The sequence below is a fragment of the Cetorhinus maximus genome, chromosome 7, assembly GCF_964194155.1.
Source record: "Cetorhinus maximus chromosome 7, sCetMax3.hap1.1, whole genome shotgun sequence".
Lineage (NCBI taxonomy): Eukaryota > Metazoa > Chordata > Chondrichthyes > Lamniformes > Cetorhinidae > Cetorhinus > Cetorhinus maximus.
Window position 1 is genome coordinate 59,613,256 of NC_135885.1, and position 11,948 is coordinate 59,625,203.

Below are 11,948 nucleotides of genomic sequence, written 5' to 3' on the forward strand. Positions count from 1 at the left end.
CCATTCGTATTTTAAAAGCTTCAGAATTTCCAGAGAGAACTGAACTTGTAACTTTGCTGAGTTTTTGCATTAATGCTACAAATAAAGATTTGTTTGCATCATGGTGTAAACTTGCCAAGTTACTCCAGGTGATTTCAATCAAAAATTTTAAGTCAATATGAATGACCTTAAGATTCACTGATTTCTTAGCAATACCAACTAAACAGTACAATATTCCCATGATTGTATTCAGTCTAGTTTTTCGTGGCTGAAATAAAGAAATGATAAAACTAATGTGACTTGGGTGAAGGTAAAGATGAAGTGAATATTTTGTCACAGAGTGATGTTGTGATGATAAATAAAAGTACTAAGTGGAATACCCTAAAGATCATTGTTAGGACCCTTACTTTTTCTAATTTATATCAATTGCATTCAAAGTGATCAAATTTACCAACTATGGTTAAAGCATGGAGCAGTCATGTCCAAAAAGTCAAGGGCATCAACATTGACTAAATAAAATCCCTGAATGGACAGAGCAATGTTGAATGAAAATCAACAGGAAGAAGTCAAGGTATTGACATAGGAAGAAAAGAACTGGGCTCCATACATACTCAAAGAATGGTGTTGAATAACTAAAGGTGAAGTTGCAAGAAAACTAAGAGGATTTAATGTGTCAAGTGACTATGGACTAGTAATCCATAAAACAAATAGAATGATGAACTATATTGATAAAACCATCAGAATACAGTGCAGAGGATTGAGGGAACTTGAAAGCTAAAACTGTAGTGTTCCAGGCATATCACACCTTGAGCATTGTGCCTAATTTTGGTCATCAAGACACAAAAGAGAAATTCAAGCTCTGGGGGCAATGCACAGATGATCCAGCAGGCTGATTCCTCATGTCAGACTGAATTATGAGGACAGGCTGTAGGAACTTGGGTTCCTTATAATGTCAAGGAGGTGATTGAGAGCTTTCATTGAGGTATATAAGATATAACAAGTATAGAAAAAGTAAATCTGGAACAATACTTCAATTTAAACCATGACAAAGGACAACTGGACACAGGCTGAAACTAATGGGAGATAAATTTAGGACTTCTTTGCACAAGGAATTACCTTATGAAAGGAGTAATTGATGGATTAACTGATAAAGTACTTGAGGTAAGATCCATGGAATCATTTAAGAAGCAGTTGGATATTGTGACAGAGAACTGTACAGCCTTTTGGATGGCTAAATTAAGATTGAATAAATTGTTTTTCTCAAGGCTGCAGAAGAAGAATGCAATGGAATGTTAATAAATGAGGGATTATGCTCTAACTAGCAGATTAAATGCAAACTCTTAAGGGAGGTATAGGACATTCTAATCGAGATCAGCTAAAGAGAAAAATGATTATCGACTACATAGATTGTTCTATCTGGTGAAGAGGATGGTAAATGATTAAACTAGCAGCTTGATCCAGAGTATACTAGAATATTAAGAATAGGATATAAATGGAAAAGATTGAAATTTGGACACTTCAATGAATATCCAAGAATGAACGTCTAGTTATTAAAATAGAATAGTACATGATGCTACACTCCCTTTCAGAAAAAAAGAGGCCAAAATGTTTCATGATATGATCATTCCAGTCTAATGTGGACCTAACCAGGGTTTGCAGGATTAATGGGAGGGCATTGAATTACCAGATAGATCAATCTATGTAGCCGATAATAATTTTTCTCTTTAGCTGATCTCTGTTGGAATGTCCTATATCTCTGGGTGCAAGTGTCATAAGGGCACCAGGAACTCCAGTGCCGGTCACCAGTTAGGATGCTATTCCAGGCCCTGACTGCCCTCACTATGTGTTCCTCAATCTCTTTGTAAGGACTCTGATCTGATTTTAAAAAACAGGGGATTGCTTCAGCATTCCAGGGCATTTTATTGACCTCGACCCGATGGGTGGGACCCATGCTTGTCCTCATGGATGATAGTATGCCTAACTTTGTTCAGGGTTCAATTGTTTACTGTCTCTGCCCTTACTCTATCCCTTTGATGATAGTTGCCCCCTACAAAAAACACAAAAATTCCTGGAAACAGTGGTCACCCATTGCAGCCAGGTCTGCATTGTTTTCTGGTGGGCCTGATAGTCTCCCATAAGAACTGCTGCAGGAAACAGGTAGAAACCCTAAGGAATTTTGGCCCTATAGTTTAAAAAAAGGATACACAACAATGCTGCGAAAATATGAAATAAGCTTGTTGAACTGGGTAAAAATAACATTCACAACTTGCAACCTTTATGCCAGCTGGCCAACTGGCAAGACAACACGTACATTGAGCAATAGACATACCCTAAAATTAACAGATTATAAAAAGCTGTATGTAAATGCAAATCCTGCATTGCATTTTATAGTGCTCGACCTGTAATATTTTACTTAAATCACGTGATACAGTGTATGGTATGAAACAAAATTTTTAAATGACATTAATGCATAACTATATTTGATTCCCATTGCCTTGGAGAAAAATAGATGTGTTTATGAAGGAATCTACTGCTGCCCCATTTGACCTCCATAATCTCTGTAGGTAATTTACTACTTTGACCAATTGGGCCATTTAAAAAGAATTACAAGGTATTCTGTTATTATTGGAACACTGATGATAATCTGAATTATGGATAGATTGGTACTGCATATTTTTGAAGTGCAAATAATATAAAATGTCAAAGGTTGAAGGTATTAATGGTCATAATTATTTCTAAAGGTAGTGATCAGGTCAGAGTTGATCACCACCTATATTTCATATTAGTTATAGATGATGAACAGTAAAGTTGCAAGATTTCATTTCCACCAGTTTTCCCAAATGAACTGGAAAGGAATCCAGATTATAGCTGTAATAAATAATTAATAAATGGGACTAACTGGGTCTGTCATTGAATACTTTGTTATTTCATCAGTTAAAAATAGCAAGGGTAACTGACTTATCTGGGTCCATTATTTGAGCATATATATATTTGTAAATGCATGAATGTATATTTGGATGTATAAGAGTAGGTAAATGGAATAATAAATGACAATTAAAATCTCATCAACAAGTGATAAGTCAGCTGTCCACCTGAGTCCAGTTCATTACAGAGTTTGGCTTATGAATAGGGAGAACAGTGAACCAATGAATTTGTGACAGTTCATGTTACCACCATTTTTATACAAAGCTCCACAACACTTTTAGTCCATATAAATTATGATAGCTTGTCTCTGCAATGTGCCAATATAAAGCAGCAAGAATCGACAACCTATCCAGGTTCAAAAATTATAGCTTAATCTGATTTCATGTGCATGAATTAAAACAATACTGTACAACAGTATTTAAGTGAACAATCATCAGTAAAGCACTGATATAAACAATTTTTTTTTATTTTCTAAAAATACTATAACTACTAAAATGCTATTTCATATTGTTAGTGTACCGTCCTTGGTTGATCATGATTGCACTGATCTCATTAGATAACAGGGGTTGCGGATCAGTCATTGTCTGACTTGGAAAGTTCAGAATTTGGCTCAGTGTCTTCAAATGCTTCCTTATTGCTGAAAGCAGCATTATGTGAAGCACTGTGCTTTGGATTGACATGCACCAGCTCTGATAAAGTAATATTGTCATGATTCACCAAGATTGTTTTGTCCATGTTTTCCTTACTATGTCGTGACACAACACTGTCAAGGAAGTCTAATTTTGGTGGCAATATTCCACTTTCAAACAGATGCTTGGCGAGATATGAAACACCAAGGTTGGCAAAGAAGGAGAATAACATTGACATGGTTTTAAAGGGGAATCTCTGAATGTAGACTGGTTCACCTCCAAAGCTATGTTCTAAATAGCATCCAGGGTAACAAATAAATGGCTGCAGATGTAAATATGGTTCACCACCACTAATTCGAAGCAAAAGACCAATGAAATATCCAGCGATAGAGCCATATGTGTTCGTTCCTTTGATGAAGAGCACTGATATTAACTGAGGAAAGATAATAACGTAGACAAGATCTGAGCTCAGATACCATAGACCATAGATAGATTGGGCCAGCAGTGCCATGGATGTTGCTGCTCCTCCAAACAGAAAGATGGTGATTCGCATTACCCACACTATTTCTTTGTCTCTGGCCTGTAATGAGCAATTATATTGAGAAAAGAATATTAATCATATAGTATGGGCATAAGAAGCTAATGTGATATAGGTTTCCTTCAAGCTACTCAAAAAGAATTTTAACAACAGAATCAATATCTAGCTTTGATCTCTTCATCACACTGCAATCACTGAGATTATGGTTACCTTCCTGAGCTTCAGTATGTTTTTGACTTGAACAGCAATAAATAATGTACACCATTCTATCAAATAATTTTATTATGGGGAATTAAATATATATTAAAAGATAACACAGTAAGAATTTGCTGAACATACTTAAAATCTCCAGGCAGCTATTGATGCTAAACATTTTAACAGGTGAGGATAACCAGATGGACATTGCACAGCCTTGAGAGCTAGACTGGAGATAAAACATGGCATAAAATTAAATTAAGTATACTCATCCCTCAGACAAGGAGAGGACAAGTGGTTTTAGCTTAGATTTAGGAAGATAAACAATGGGCAAAGAAGGGGCTTTGATGAAACACAGTCTTGAGTTGCAAAAACCAAGGTCCTTGTGTATGTGTTTTAACTCTGATTGGATAATATAATTATGTATACATACTTTAAAATAATTGGATAACAAAATCACATGTTTATGTACTCAATAGGATAGAGATAGTATGGAACCAGTGTATCAGTTACCAATTGGATGTATTCAAATGTACTCAAATGTGTTACGATAAGAAAAAGTACAAAAGTAATGAAATGTAATTAATCAGGCAGCTGGGTCTTCATTCTTAGGAATGATTGTGGCTCCCTTGCATATGCTTGAATAAAACTGGTTAAAAAGAAGCCTGAGTCTTGTGTGGTCGTTGCGGGATCGGAGAGCGTAACTTCTCCCCTTCAATTTAATGCTTAGCTACAATGCCATCCAGTTAGTTCCATTGTGGTGCCCATTCCCAAAAGCCCTGATTTTCTTTCAACTTCAAGTGTTTATCCAATTTTCTTTTGAAAGCTATTATTGAATCTGCTTCAGCCACCCTTTCAGGCAATGCAATTCAGATTATAACAACTCACTGTGAAAAAGTAAAATCCTCACCTCACCCTTGGTTATTTTTCCAATTACCTTAAATCTATGCCCTCTGATTCCTGACCCTTCTGCCACTGGAAACAGTTTCTCCTTATTTACTCTATCAAAAACCTTCATGATTTTGAACACCTCCCATCAAATCTCCCCTTAACGTTCTCTGCTCTAAAAAGAACAGCCCCAGCTTTTCTAGTCTCTTCATGTAATCAAAGTCTCACATCCCTAGTACCATTCTAGCAAATCTCCTCTGCTTCCTCTCCAAGGCATTGGCATCCTTCCTAAAGTGTGATGCCCAAAGTTTGACTCAATTCTCCAGGCGGGGCCTTATCAGCGATTTGCAACATGATTTATTATTTTCATAATGCCCTGTATTACTTAATACTCAATATCATGAAGCAGGTTGGCCAGGAAATAAATAGAATTAGCTGCTATCTCACTCATTTTAGAGAAAAAAAAAGTATTATTTAAATAGAACCTCTTGCCATCTCATTTGCTGCAAGAATCACAATTTAAAAACTTTATGAACTATGAATACACAAATAGATCAGTGCTTCTTCACTTGTAAAAGCATGTTTGTATGAATAATTGTGCTGTTGAAATCCAAGCTTACCTCTTGTCTGAATGCAAGATGGTAAATATTGTGAGCAAACATGGAACTTGCTGACAAGATGGAAGAGTCAGCTGATGACATCACTGCAGCAGAGACAGCTCCAAGGCCAAAAAAGGAAATATAGGATGGACACAAATGCTGAAGCACTATTGGCAAAATCATGTCAGTCTCATTTTTGTTTTTGGGATCTGGCAAACCATATGAAGTCTGATTCCAGTCTATATAGAGAAAAAAATCATTCTTTGCAAATATTTTGGTGCTATTTTGCACCTGGACAAATACAAACACTTGATACAATTCCAAGCAAATACTGCGATAATATAACATTCTGCATTAATATTTTAGAGTAATCTCTAATTTGTTTTCTCTTGGTTTTGAAATGGAATTATTTTTTGTGTGTTCAGAACATAAAGTTGATAATATACCAACACAATATATTTTGATCTTGATCAGTAGTAGTATCACAGTTCATGCACTTGTAAATGTATTTCAAACAGAAAATTGTTACCACAGGAATCTGGAAATGCAATTATTTTGTCACAGTTTATTTTATGTATGCTTTTTATGATCTATAAGGAAATGAAAATGATGTGGCTATGCTTACAGAAGCATTTTGAATGGTGAAGTCCTTTGTTAGATCATTTGAGTTAAATGTTGTAAACGACCTTTGCAGCTAGTAAAAATATTGCCTAGCAACTTTTTTTAAAAAAAGATTCATCCATCATAATTAGAATCTATTGGGAATGAGGCTGTGCAGGGGCAAATCCTCCAATCAACAAGATCATAGGCTGCCATTCACTATATTTCACAGATTCTCATTTAGTTGTTCATTTGTATCACAAATATGTTTCACTTTAAGCAGGACACTTCGGTTTTAAAAGTTCAAATTATGACTTTTCCTCCATCAACCAGTGACATAATGGTTATAAATCATAATGAAATGTGCAATTCATCTCAGAATTTTTTCTAGAACTGATGTGAAATACAAAAATGTCTGTCAGTGATTTACTCCTGGATTTGTGATACAGCATATTTAAAATTAATAAAACGCCATTCTTTTGGGTACCACCCTTGAACAAAGATGGACAGGCTACAAGGGCCTTTGAAAGTTTCAAAGATTACTACTACAAGTGTTAACTTTAAGTTCTAAGGTCAAGCAGTAATGTAAATAATGTTATTTTGCTTTAGTAACAACCTTAACAAAATGAAAGCAATTGTAATAACAACATTTTACACAATCATTCAAATGATCCAAATGGCAATTTTATGGGGAAAAAAATTTTAAAAATGTTGTGAATGTTTTTTTTTGTAATACCCAGGTATGGAGCATCTCAGAATGGTTCGGGTAAAATAAATTAAAATGATATTCTGAAGACCAGGTTACTTTACCAGTGGATGCACCAATTGCACCGATAAGTGCAGACGGAATGGCCATGACTACGCAGCCAAAAGCAGCCAGAAAGGAGAGGACCTGTGCATAGGTAGCAGAAGAAGCAGAAAGGACCCTTTGAAAATACACCTGCCACGGGATTCCACCCAACATCTGAAAATAAACGCAATTATTAATTGTATTGTAACTACATCCTACATATCTTGCCTAGCCAGGCATTAATAAGGCATCGCGTGAGGACTGTTATATTTACTTCAGCATACATTTTCTAATGTGTTATTGTTTTAGTTTGTATTAGTATTATTATATCCCAAATCTGGCATTAAGCAATATGGTGACGGTTCTTGAAAACATTACCCATACCAATAATAGGAAGTTGTCTATCCAGGTAAAGATATCCGGTGCATTCAGACTCCCCAGCCAAGGCTCCTGGTAAACCTCCTGACTTGCTGTGATGGTGATATCTGTAACTGCTGGATTTAACATGGCGAAAGGGATGCTGATCCACTGGGGGGGGAAAAATCAAATGTTGAAAAGCTGGCTTACTTTGACTGAGCTCAGTTAGGCTGTGGATGAAACTCGCACAGCATGTTTTCAATTATTAAACTCACCAATCCTAAGAAGATGCAGAATAACTGGACCACATCCGTGTATGCGACCGAGTACAATCCACCCACCAGAGTGTAGAATATTGCGATCACAGCAGAAATAATAACCGATATGTTTATGTTGATGTCTACAATCACACTCAGGGTTGCACCTGAAAAGCAGTTGTTTATTAACTTAATATTGGCCTTCAGTACAGTAAATATAAAGACAAGACTTTATCCAACCTTTATTCTTTATTATCTAAAACTTTGCATTGTTCACAGAGAAACGGTCGCTCAATTCACTTTTGCCATTAAAGCTTATACGGGACTTGTTACTTCGAAATGTAAGTAAGACGCACACTGTGGCAATACTGGGTGTGAAACTGGCATTTGTTGGATTTCAGTCAATGAGACATGACCTTGGTGTTGGGAGGCGGGGGGAGGTTACCTAGCGCGGACAGTACGGCTGCAGACCAGAAGATCTCTCCCAGGAGAGCGGGGATGAAAAGCAATCCTCCCATTCGTTTGCCGTAGATCTGCTGAAATGGATCCAACATGGTCACGTAACCTCGCGAACGCATGGGTTTAGCGAAAAACAAACCACCTGTAAGACAGAGAAACCATTAAATCCCAAATAGAAACAAATCGCTAACCAGAGTTATTGCAAAGGAAAAAAAAAGTAGACTTTAACTCTCTTAGCTCCATACCCTTTAGATCTCTGCTGTGTTAGTCCCTAACCCTTTGCTCTTGATGGAACCTAATGGAAGCGTGCACTGTGTTTCGAGTTAGTTTGTTCTACGAATTCAGATGGTACTTAAATGCAATAAATTTCCGTAGTTTATAATCCGGATTTTCAGTTTTATTCTGATGAAGCATGGTGAAAATTCATTCCTACACTAATTCTACATGATTGATAAACCTCTTCATGCTTAGTACCTTTAGTTGGGTTTGGGATTTAATTATTTTAATTGTTTCTTTATCTTGAAAAGACCAAGGCATTACCAGGAATAATGTGACTCCCTGTCTTCAATGTTTTCGTTATAATGAGACCAATTTAATATACGATCTAAGAAAACGTACTCTGGTTTTATTCTGTAACAAGGAAGTATTAGAAGCAGTCTTTGCACATTGTGAGTGCGCAAAAGTGAATTTTCTAATGTGTGAATATTATTAAAAAATAGCTATCGGGCTATATGTTCAAAAACATAACCCCATCGCATGCACACCATGACCTGACTTCATCCATTTAGTAATCCACTGGTTTTTCAGCAAGCCCCAATCGAAGCTGTATCAATGTTTTGTTAAATTATATAAAACCTTGTCACTCGAAAATGAATTGACAGCTATTGGATTAAATTAGAGATGAAGGTGGCTGTTCACTGGTTCTGTGTCAGTTGGCTCTGGGAGGTTAAGCTTTATATGGATTGCGTGTTTGATTTGAGTGGTTCTACGCGATACGATTTGTTTAGGAGTTAGTTACTGTTAAAAATCTGCATGAAAAATACTGCCTGTGGACATGGTGAGGTGATTGTATGGACTGCTGGTGCTGGATGTGGCAATTATTAAAGCTTCAACTCGATTTTATTTGGACGATGCCCAAGAGCTTTGGTTCATACCTAAAACCAGGCTGAGTGCATATCCAAATGGAGCCTGTGCCCAGACTAAGCCGTATCCAGGAACATAAACCGCCTCTGCTGTGCCATTGATGTAACCGCCGCCAACCCAGGTCGCTGTCATGGGGAAAAAAGGAGTTGTCTAATGAAACACAGCCTTAGTCCAGCACAATAGCGAATAGAAATTCCGGCGCCAATAAAAGATGAGAATAGCAGGGTATGCGAATAGAAATTTAGCACCCGTCATTAAATACTCATGTTTGGCATGAATTACTTATTTACACCGTACAGAAATGGCTAAAAAAGAAACAGCGATTATGGATGGAGAGTTCAGAAAGGTCAGTGCAGTAAGAAATGCTTTGAGAGTCTGCCTTTTTTTTAATCTAACATCTGTCTTCAAATGTTTGGCTATCGAGAATCAAATCGCACTTTCTTCCCCATTCTGGTGGATCTATAAAGGGGCACTTGATGATTTATTTAAACATTTTCAAAATTGTAGGGATTTGTATTGAGAAACAATACGAGCATCTTTAACAGGCAGTTTAACCTTCGTATTTACTCTCCTCAAGGATTAAACGGTCTAAAGTAGAATGGGCACCAAAAATCCAAATATTGTAGAGATTATTTCTTCAATTCTTTGTTCGCTGAAGCGGTTCTCGCACTAATACCGGGGCACATTGGCCGCCGCCTTGGACACGCGCTTGGCCAGATTGAACGATGGACGAAGCTGCTCACAAGAACTTCAGAATAGGATAAACAGAAAGCCACTTGGCACTCACCTGTCATGGTGAACCCGCCAACCAGTAAGCCAATGTCTCTTCCTCCAATCATTATGGCTTCACTCCGATCCTGATCTGTGCCCAAATTTTTACTTTTCCAAGAGGCCCATATTCCAACACATAAGATCAACAGATAAAACAGGACAATAGCTACTATCCCATCGACGTGAATGTTCATTTTCTGTCGGAAATGGAGCTGGCAACAAGGCTGCTAATCCCTAGAAACCTGAAAGAGAAAGAGCCAGACACAATATCTGCAATTCCGAATGAATACATTAAAGGGCAAATACATCACCAGGGTCCCTGAGGATTTAAAAAAAAAATCCACTTACTGGACAAAGATTTTGTTTAGGTATTGCTGGATTTGGGATTCAGTGAAGCACCGGCTCAGGCCAATTCAAACTGTTTCTTTTAAACAGTCACAGTCACATTCTGGACAATACCATCAAAGGACGGATAGAACTCTGTTGGGAGTAATGATTGGAAATCCACAGCTAACGGCCGCTGCTAACACGCCCCTAACAGTAATGGGCAGCATGGAGTAAATATGAGCGACCAGCTGAGTGAAGCTCAGGGAGGTTGTGAGGATTGTACACCTGGGATGTTTAAGCAAATACTCCAATGTTGGGAAAGGTTGGCCACAGCACTGTATGGGGGGCGGGGGGTGGGGGGTGTTGGGGGGCGGTGGTGAGCATCTTCTTTGCTCAGGACCATCCTTTTCATTAATGTCTCAGATCCAAGGACATCTCTGAAATGTGTAGGGCGGGCTCGGTTTTTTTTTGGATCAGTGCAACAGCTAACTCATGTATTAGCGTTAAATATAAAATTAGATGGTGGACAGATATTCCGAGCTGGCAAGTCTGCCTTTTTGCAGGTTAGGGCCATAACAGTTATTCGTTAAAAGGAAAACAGTGAAAACACTGAGTACGTCAGTCTGTGCCTGTGGAAAACGGATAAGTTAACGTTTCAGAACTGGATGCACACCCGAAGCAGGAGTGTTACCTTCTCTGCACAGGGGCTGGCTAACCCGCCAGCATTTTGATTTATTCCTGATTTCCAATAAGCACAGTTTCTTTTCTTTTGTTCACTGTGTTTACGCAATCATCAGTAAACTGAGAATGGTAAAGCTGTCCTGACATTAAAGCATTTCAATGATTGTTGAAGTGAAACATGTAAGAAAGCTGCATCACCCAGAATGTAGACTTTTTCTGGCTAGGCAGCCAACATAGAACCAAGGGTAAGTTCCTGCTCCACAAGCGTCCGTTCCTTTGCTCAGCTCAGCTTTTATTCTGACTTCAAAGATCAGACACGATGGGGATAGTGTATCAGTTCACAACAAACACACCAGCGCCACATTCACATTCTTTTTGTGGCAGCGGCTTTCTGTCAATCGACTTACCTTTGATTGAAGTCTCTTGTTTTAACTTGGGGACGCAACGTGTTACGTTTGACTCCTGTCAGGAAGCTGGGCTATCAGGACCGACAGGGACCGGAGAGCTTCCTTCTCTGGATCTTGCACTTATTACATTGGCTTATAGAGGCGGGGGGGCTTCGTCAGCAGCTGGAGATGAGGAAAGAGACAAACGTCACCGAGATCCGAATGAAAGCTCCTTGTCAATGATTTGGGCTTGTTAATTTTTGACATGAAATTCATTAAATAGCTCGGATCACTCAGAGGGCAGGAGCTAGGCTTCCTTGGAAATAGCTTGACGCACAATATAAAGAGGTGGGCTTAGTTTAATCAATTAAAATTACAATATCTTTCTCTTTTTGATGCCCTTCACAGTTCCCAGTTCCTGAAT

The 11,948-nt window shown here is 37.9% G+C and overlaps 1 protein-coding gene across 1 annotated transcript; it reads right to left on the reverse strand.

Moving 5' to 3' along the window:
* Positions 1 to 3,387: 3,387 nt before the first annotated feature.
* LOC144682471 (high-affinity choline transporter 1) lies at positions 3,388 to 11,653 on the reverse strand. Its single transcript, XM_078544870.1, has 9 exons — positions 11,546 to 11,653; positions 10,147 to 10,372; positions 9,371 to 9,484; positions 8,203 to 8,358; positions 7,776 to 7,924; positions 7,528 to 7,671; positions 7,164 to 7,317; positions 5,775 to 5,992; positions 3,388 to 4,113 (listed from the first exon to the last, which is right to left on the reverse strand). Exons 2-9 carry the CDS (start codon positions 10,322 to 10,324, stop codon positions 3,478 to 3,480), a joined length of 1,749 nt encoding a protein of 582 aa, XP_078400996.1. The 5' UTR covers positions 10,325 to 10,372; positions 11,546 to 11,653; the 3' UTR covers positions 3,388 to 3,477.
* Positions 11,654 to 11,948: the final 295 nt, after the last annotated feature.

Bases quoted from the DNA above. Each gene is read 5' to 3' on its own strand.
- LOC144682471 (XM_078544870.1), bottom strand. From the start codon at position 10,324: ATGAACATTCACGTCGATGGGATAGTAGCTATTGTCCTGTTTTATCTG. The intron at 8,359-9,370 runs GTATGAACCAAA...TCTGTCTTACAG, and splicing joins TGCACTCAGCCTGGTTTTAG to GTGGTTTGTTTTTCGCTAAA. The intron at 7,672-7,775 runs GTGAGTTTAATA...TTCCCCCCCCAG, and splicing joins TCTGCATCTTCTTAGGATTG to TGGATCAGCATCCCTTTCGC.